General features: G+C 48.7%; 1 protein-coding gene across 1 annotated transcript in view; it reads right to left on the bottom strand.

Moving 5' to 3' along the window:
* Positions 1 to 478: 478 nt before the first annotated feature.
* Positions 479 to 9046, bottom strand: part of kif13ba (kinesin family member 13Ba) — an 81150-nt gene continuing 72582 nt past the window's right edge. The window contains 3 exon segments of the mRNA XM_042071820.1: positions 479 to 5172; positions 5612 to 6269; positions 6727 to 6792. Coding sequence (XP_041927754.1) covers positions 4949 to 5172; positions 5612 to 6269; positions 6727 to 6792 — 948 coding nt within the window. The 3' untranslated portion in view covers positions 479 to 4948.

Raw genomic sequence — 9046 nt, 5'->3', positions numbered from 1 at the left:
TCCACAAAGACTCCACAGCAGCAATACAGTGCAAAAAGCAGACACACACATACACTACTCACAAAAAGTCAGGGATATTCGGCTTTCGGGTGAAATTTCAGGATGAACCTAAAATCCACTATAACCTTTACAGGTGAACTTGTGACCTCTAAACTTTTGAATGTGCATGTCCAACAGTTCAATGTTTCAGCACTTTCTGCACTGAAACATTACATTTCACCCAAGTCAGATATCCCTAGTGTATATATTGTATATGCTCTCTCTTCCTCACACACAACACACACACAAAGGCAGGCCTTACCTGTGCTGGCTGGTAAGTTTTCCGACAGGGGGGGCCATACCAGTCCTGGGAGGGTGGAGGCAGCTTTGGGGGGGGGTGCTGAGGGTGGCGTGTTGCTGACTCAAACACCCACAATCCAGCCTGAGACTTCAGGAACACCTTGAACTATTTCAAAGAATTCACATGGCACACCAATAATGATTTGTAAATCAATGCACTTCTTTATTTTCCTTTACAGAGAGATTATTGTACAGTCAATATAAAAGAAAATTATAAATGAATTATTATACATGATTATTCTTTGGATATCAGCGTAGAATTACAAATAATTAAATTAAAAATCAAACACTTGTGCTCAGGATTCGAGTCTTCATATACGACTGTACATTGGGGGAGAAAAAAAACAACACACGCACATACACACTCACATAAAACACCCAAAAATACACACCAAACACATTTGCAGCACGTGATCGGACAACTTGAGGAAGTGATTATTGATCTGGTATTGGGACCTGGGACCCAGGGCAGCGAGGGAGTGGCGCGCTGGTCAGAGATAAAGAGAGGCCAGCGGGACGCGACGCAAGACGACCCCCACGTCACATCACATCACACCGAGCGACAGATAGACAGGTGTCAGGGTTAGAGTGCAGTCCGTGTGAGAGTCAGTGTCTGAGTTAAAGGCTCCCGTCAGACTAGTTGTGCAAAGAGCAAGAAAAAAAATCCTTCCTTTCCGTCCTTCTTTTATCCTTTTATTGGAACCCTCGTGGCCTGTCGCCAGTCGTCTCCACGGTGAAGGAACACAGCCGCTGACGTGTCGGCGCAGAGCCCAGATGGTGCAGCTGGAGTCGCTGGAACGGAACCGATTTGGGAAAGGCCACTTCTGTGCTTGCTTCTGATATTGATATTGCTCTGGTCCTGTGTGTGTGTGTGTGTGTGTATGGGGGTTTACAAAACATGATATAGTCAACACAGTACTGTACATTTTTCATTCACTGTGAACTTGTCCACACTGTTACACAGCAGTGTAACAGGTCAAAGATGCACACGAGGAGGGCAAATTGCACTTCTCCATGCAAGCGTAGGGGTGGGGGGCTGGGGTCACTGTATGTGTATGGCTGTAGTGTCAGCTTCCTGGAGAAGTGTGGAGCACAGTATCGAATAACCTCTGTCAATGTAACATCAAAGAAATCACTGCGTGTTAGTCAGTCAGTTAATGTGTGTGGAGTTTTGTCAGCAGTGAGTGAGTGAGTGAGTGTGTGTGTGTGTGTGTGTGTGTCAGTACTGTCTGTAGTATAAGACATGGCCGTGTCCTGCTGCTAACCTACAGGAGGCGGCTGGGCTCTCAGTGTAAGGGTCCTCTGAGGTAACGCGAGGGTGTAAAGGCCAGAGAGACAGCACAGCACGGGTGGCCATTACACCTTACAGAGCACCGGGTTAGCTACTAAAGCACTGAGGGACCAAACCACCGCCTGACCACAGGGCAAAGGGACGGCCGGACCCTCAGAGTTACTGCACAGGACAGGAAAGACTGGTCCCCGGGGATTACTGCACAGGACAGCGGGTAGTGTGTGAGTCCAAGGAGGATTTTGGAAACATAATAATACTAAAAAAAATAAGATAAAATAAAAATAAAAAGTATTTCAAAAGGCACCACCATACTGGAACTAAGAATGAGTTCCAAACCAGATCTGAGTTTTAAGTGCAGATGAACACTTCTGTTTGTTTTTTCTTTTTGTGATGCACGAAATGGAAACAAACGGTCATAAAGCAAAAGCTCAAGATTTAGACTGGGCTCTGCCCATCGTGTGAGATCTCAGTAGACCAGAGGCTGTTTGTGCGTTTGTTCAGCTCTGGATGAGCGAGGCACATTCAACTCAAACGTGATGCTACCACATACCGCACTCAATTATCCTCTGAGCACAGAATACCTAGACAACCACCAACAACATAGAACAATGGCCGACTATCTGCTTCTATCAAAACATTAAATGTCTCTCCTGCTCCTAAACTAGAGTATCTACCTTCAGTCCTGTTAGTCTGTTGAGGCAGTGTGTGTGTGTGTGTGTGTGTGTGTGGAGTAAAGGAATTATCTACCAGAGCTGGAGAGACAACAGGCAACACCATCAAAAGAACAGAACAGCTGACACTGACATCAGCAAATGGGGAAATAAATAAAAGAGAAGTTTACATGCATCAGAAACTTGGACACACATCTGAAGATTTCTTTTTTTTCTGACATTTTAAAAGGAGAATAGCTCTACTTTTCCTCAAATCACAGCATGAAACAATTATATAACAGTCCGTGTTAATTTCTTGCTAAAAAATGCTATTAATTGGAATCATGCTAAACAACAAATCATGTGCAAATGACATCAGTACAGGGGCTTTTCATTTTTCATACATCTGTTCAAATACAATCATTAAAATATATTTTAGTAAAGTTTTCATATTGCATCATAAATCCCAAAATCATTAAAAACAAATAAAGTAATGGAATTTTACTAAGCAAGTCCTTGCACTTGGAGCACAAAAGCCGTTTTTTCCTTCATCTTTTCCAATAATGTGCCTTTGTTTCAATGGAATGAGCATCAGTGTTAAGGAACAACAAAAATAGACAAGAACAAAGACCAGAAAAAACTAAAACAAATTGGGATTTTGCCAGTTGCTGAGGCAGTTTGTTGGTCCACATTGAGCTTTCTCGTGAACGCTCTGAATGGAATGTGATTCCAACGAAAGCTCCTCATATGGTGGAAGACTAGGCCACATGTTTGAAACAAATAGAAGTTCCCACTTGGTTTTATTTCCTCCACTACACCACTCTGGTTCAGATGGAGACTGCAGGCCTGTGAGTCGAACCCTTCATAGGACCACCAAGCTACTGTGGTAACTCAGGGTTCTCTGTCCAACAGCTGAGCATCTGAACCGATAGGGATTTGCCTGTAGAGGCCTCAGGTTAACAATCCGTCAGAAATCAGATGCATTGCAATAACATAGAACAAGCTTTAAAATGTCTGAAACCTCAAACACATGTCTGCTTTCTCAAAACATGTTTGACTAGGTCTCTACATGCAGAAGGACACTTCCAAACAAAAATGGTGGTGAACACAACACACACACACACACTCCCATATCACAACCACTGAATGAGGGTCATGAGCATGACATGTTACACACACATGCAGAGGTGATATTCTCAGGGTGAGCAGCATTTTTCTGTAGTCCTCTTGCAGTACTGATAACCCACCTGTCCCAATGGCACAACACCAAAAAAAACTACATCTCCCACAATTCCAATCCAAAGGACAGTATTCTCTCTTGTGCAATATTTATATATATTTATATATTCTATTTCTTTTCTCTTATACGGGATTCACCCCTTTGTCCATTTTCTAAAAACTATGATAACATTTGTCCACCTGTCTCCACTTAACCTCATCACCGTGCAAATCACTTCTTCTGTTTCTCACAAATAAACGGTGATCCACTCTCCTCACGTCCGCATTCGCACCTTCACACGTGCAGTGATGGCAGAGTCACCCGTTTTTGGGTTTGAGTCACAACATGCACCTTTCTGCACAACCTCTCGGACATCACAGCTCCCTGAGATCACCACTTACGGAACACACACAACCCAGACGTCCAGCCAGCCGACACCGGGGTCGGGCCAGGGCCAGGGCCAGGTTCCGATCCACTCCCGAGTCGGCAGTGGTGGCCGTCTCAGAAGGCATTCTCGCGCTCAAGATGGGGTGGGGCGGGGTGGTGCGGAGGAGAAGATGGCTGGGGTGGAGGAGTTTAATGGGAGTTTAAAAATCTGCAGTAAAAATCGCTGATTCAGAAAAGGCACATTCTGGGTCCATCCGCCTTCTCTCAGAAGGGGATACATCATGCATAATCATCAAGGAAATGGGTCCGCAAAAGAGACCCACATCAAAGTCCACTCCCTGCAGCTCGGACCACCGAGCAGTAGAGACACCGAGAGAGAGGGGGAGAGATGGAGGGAGAGAGGAAGAGAGAGAGAGAGAGAGAGAGAGAGAGAGAGAGAGAGAGAGAGAGAGAGAGAGGGAGAGGGAGAGGGAGAGGGAGAGGGAGAGGGAGGGGGAGGGAGGGAGAGGGAAAGAGAGGGAGAGAGAGAGAGAGAGAGAGAGAGAAGGGGGGTGATATTTCACCAGTGGAGAGGACAAACCCCATTTGCCGAGGCTCAGGCAGCTGATCTGTGGGCGATACTAAAGCGGTCAAACTCAAGGAGAGCTCCAGACGAGACGAGACGAGACGAGACGAGACGCGCTGCAGCGCTCTGCTCCTCTCCGCTTTTCATTGATATTCAGACGCTGCGCGGAGCTCAAGGACGGCCTGTGCGGCTCCCAGGGGAGCAGGATGCTGACGCTGCTGACAAGACGAGGGGGGGGTGGGGGGGTGACCACCACAGCACAGTAGTTCAGGAGACAGCAGCAGGCACGACCTCAAGAGTGATGGGACGACAACAAGGGTCTGTTAAGGATAAAAAAAAAACTATATTTTTTTATAATGGGGTGTGGGTGCTTTGTAGAGTTGACCAACGTCAGGGTTTGGTGGGGAGGGGGGGGGGGGGTGTTGCTGGGGAGTCTCAGTGGTCTCTTCCTCGCAATCTGAACCGGACCGGACTGGACCGCACGGGGCCCACAGCTCTCAGCTGCTCCACGACTTGCGGTTTTCTCTGCGCTGGGCAGCAGCCTCCGGGGCGATCTTGGGCCGGGACAGGACTGCGTTCCGGGTGAAATCTCCGCTGACGCGGTTCTCCGCGTGCCTCCGGCCTCCCTCGCGACGGGCCACCCGGTCCGGCCGCACCAGAACCCCGAAACCTGGGCTACAGCGGAAGTACTGCCGACCGCCCACAGAACCGTCGTTCTTCCCTGCAGAGGGAAATAGACACATCAGAGGTCACACACACACACACACACACACACAGCTCAAGGATGTTTGCATATTCAGAGAAATCAGTACATATGATGACACAAACTTAAGCAAAACGAATGCACCATGTCGCATCTTTCATGATATAGTGACATATCAGATATACTCGCATTGTAGTAATGTGTGTTTGCATTTCAATAGATAAGCAAGGAGGACTTGCACTCTGAGATCACAACAGGTTGGTTTTTAAACCTCTGTAGTTTTTTACATATTTTTTTCAAAAGTTTTTTGAGGCAACACAGTGTGCAAAAAGTTTGCATTTCAATAAAATTCTCCAGGCTGATTCGCGAACACACACACACACACACACAAACATGTCTGGATTGCACATGTCTGTGAAATCCAATGTGGAATTTCTGCGCTTGCCTCTCAGCTCACCTGCGGGCGTGTCGAGCTCCACTCCGACCCAGGTGCCCTCGGAGAAGTCGGCTTGGCCCACGTATCGGACGGTGCCAGTCTTCCCCCCGCCCAGCGACACCACCTCGCCCACTCTCAGCCAGACGGGCACCTCCACCTCCCCCTGGCCAGCCGCCTCCTCGTCCGACAGGATCTCCAGCTTCTCCAGAGCGCCTCCTCCTTTCCCCCCCACTTCCTCCTGCGCGTCCTCTCCTCTCATTGGTCGGATGGGCTCCGACTGGCGGACCCGCTGAGGCACCGCGGCGCTGTTCTGACCCGACGGCCGGAGCAGAGGAGCCACGCCGTTGCGCTCGGCCGGACCGGACTCCTGCGCTCCCACAGTCCTCTGGGGCTTCAGTCCGGAAGCTTCTACGTGGGCGACAGAGGAGGAGGAGGAGGAGGAGGAGGTGGTGGGGTGGAGGAGAGGTGGGGTTACTGGGTCAGTGGTGGTGGCGTCGGGGACGGCGCCGGCCGCCTCGCTGAGCGTCGCCGTGGAGACGCTGCTGGAGAAGTAGCCGCTGGAGGCTTCGCTGATGGGGCTGAGGGGGGTGTCATGCTGAGGGTCATGCGTGGAGGAGGGGAGCGCGTTGGGGCTGTCCGACTGGCGCTCAGGGGCCGGGCTTCTGCCTTGGACAGTCACCTGGGAGGGGGGCAGGAGGGCAGAGAGGAGGGTAAAGGAAGGTTGGGGGGGGTAATTACCTTCAGATACTATAGGGCAAAGTGTGACCACCTCACTTTATTCTGGGCTTGCAATGCATGAGTCATTGACTCCGACTACAGTAATCATATCTGTCACACACACTTTCTCTCTCTGACACAAACATTTTCTGTCTCTGACACACTCTCTCTCTCTGACTGACACACACACACACACACACTCTTTGAAGTTGCTGTTCTTTGACCCCTATATGGCCACAGACTGGGTTAAGTGGAGCTACAGCATGCAGACACAGAGAGAGGGGTGAAGGGTGAAGTCCAAGCTCTCTCACTAGACGGACTTGGGACAGGAATGCTGTGTGGACACAAGCGTGTGCGCGCGCGTGTGTGTGTGTGTGTGTGTGTGTGTGTGTGTGTGTGTCTCTCTCACTCCATCTTACCGGCTCTAGCCTGGCTCGGCCATCGTCCGAGTTGCCACTGGTTTGCATCATGATCCTGGGCGTGTGCTGGGAACAGAGGGCAAGTGCGTGTTGTTAAGTGTGATTCACAAGAGAGAGAGAAGAACGGCTCTGCTAGAGCTGCAAAACACACGCTTCCCTCTTTCGCCCATGAAGCGACGCACTCTCTCTCTCTCGTTTAAAAGGGCGGACAGTCTGTAAGGGCCAGAGAGCGGTGCTTTTACACCCCAGATTAGGACCCGTCGGACGAGGGCCAGCCGTCTCACGGGCCAGTGACCGCTCCGGTGGGTCTCGCGCTCACATGGCAACAAGAGAGGGGAAACGTTTTATACTGAATGGAAATTATGCATGGAAATCTTCCGGAACGTCTCTCTCTCCCTCCCCATCTCACTCCCTCTCTCTCCTTCCTTTTGCGGCTTAGTGATTAAAATAGCTCTTTAAAAGAAGAGCTGCCCTTTCACCGACAGCGAACACAGTCTCTCTTCATTTAAGCAGTTTATGGCGATAGTGTGTCCGCCAGTGATTTTAGTATTCACGGCCAAGCGCGTCCATTAAAAGTAAAAGTGGAGGGAGAAAAACAGAGAGTGAGTAAAAACATCCGTCTGTATGGAAATGACAGATCAGAAATAGATTCTACTGGAAACAGTCCACTGAAGCAGCCCTGCAATACCATCAACATTAAGAGAGGATGCTGTGTGGAGCTGTCAATGTGAATTTCTCTCCATGAAAATCGTTTGAGCTTCTACTGTAATTACTTAAAGGTCGGATTGTCCACGTCATGTTTAAATTCCACAGTGAATGCACGCCCTTGGATCAATGACCTAAATGTATTGACCGTTTCAGTTTGCAGAATAGCTGAACCGACTGCTCTCTCCAAAGCATGTGTGTCCTCTTTACATTTCATCTGCAATATTTTCTACATTATGATCCCCTCGTTACCAAAGACAGTTTTCTAAAAAAACCTTTTTAAAAAAAAAAAAGATTCCCTTTCAGGGTCAATACTCAAAAACAGTAAACCTCTGTCCTATAAATGTGGAGTGTATACTTTTCTTCTCTATTGTAACACTAACAGGGAGGCCACACCAGGCACATACCTGAAGCGTTCTGTTCACACTGCGTCTGCCGCAATAATTAGCTTCCGCTATAATCAATAGAACTGGCTAGACCAGACATGATAAAGGCGTGTATGTTTGGAAAAACACGGAGCACTTCAATTGGTCACCCGGCGTTGCCTCCCTGTAAGTGACCAAAGGAGCCACAGGCCGAGTGCTGTTGGGAGTGTGTGTGTGTGTGTGTGTGTGTGTGTGTGTGTGTGTGTGTGTGTTTCTATGAGCCACAGGCCGAGTGCTGCTGGGAGTGTGTGTGTGTGTGTGTGTGTGTGTGTGTGTGTGTGTGTGTGTGTGTTTCTAGGAGCCACAGGCCGAGTGCTGCTGGGAGTGTGTGTGTGTGTGTGTGTGTGTGTGTGTGTGTGTTTCTAGGAGCCACAGGCCGAGTGCTGCTGGGAGTGTGTGTGTGTGTGTGTTTCTAGGAGCCACAGGCCGAGTGCTACTGGGAGTGTGTGTGTGTGTGTGTGTGTGTGTGTGTGTGTGTGTTTCTAGGAGCCACAGGCCGAGTGCTACTGGGAGTGTGTGTGTGTGTGTGTGTGTGTGTGTGTTTCTAGGAGCCACAGGCCGAGTGCTACTGGGAGTGTGTGTGTGTGTGTGTGTGTGTGTGTGTGTGTGTGTGTGTGTGTGTGTGTGTGTGTGTGTGTGTTTCTAGGAGCCACAGGCCGAGTGCTACTGGGAGTGTGTGTGTGTGTGTGTGTGTGTGTGTGTGTGTGTTTCTAGGAGCCACAGGCCGAGTGCTGTTGGGAGTGTGTGTGTGTGTGTGTGTGTTAGGGATCGACCGATATGTTTTTTTCAGGGCCGTTACAGATTTCAATTATTACCAAAACAGGAGGCCGATAACCGATATGTAAAACCGATATTTCAGTTGTCAAAAAGGGGGGTAGATAGTAGCCTAGGCTATGGCGATATGCTGAAAATTTTCATTCAAAAGAAAAGCTAACTTTTCATTCTTCTTTTGATACACAATTGTATCAACTTGCATCACAAGTGTAAATCCTGTGTATCATGTTAATCCAAGAGCTGTGTGATAGCAATTATTTTTTATAGGCATACACAATGGGCTATGTGCTTGTAAGGGACCTGTCACAAAGAGGATGCTTTGCCATCGTGTGTGTGTGAGTGCACGAGAGAGGGAGGGAGAGGAAGAGGTGCATGCGTGATGGCAAGTGTTACGGTTGAATAGTTTAACAAAACAG

Source organism: Alosa sapidissima, chromosome 19, assembly GCF_018492685.1.
Source record: "Alosa sapidissima isolate fAloSap1 chromosome 19, fAloSap1.pri, whole genome shotgun sequence".
NCBI classification, from domain to species: Eukaryota; Metazoa; Chordata; class Actinopteri; order Clupeiformes; family Clupeidae; genus Alosa; species Alosa sapidissima.
Note: the sequence above shows the minus strand (reverse complement) of the source record. Positions and strands in the feature narration are given on the sequence as shown.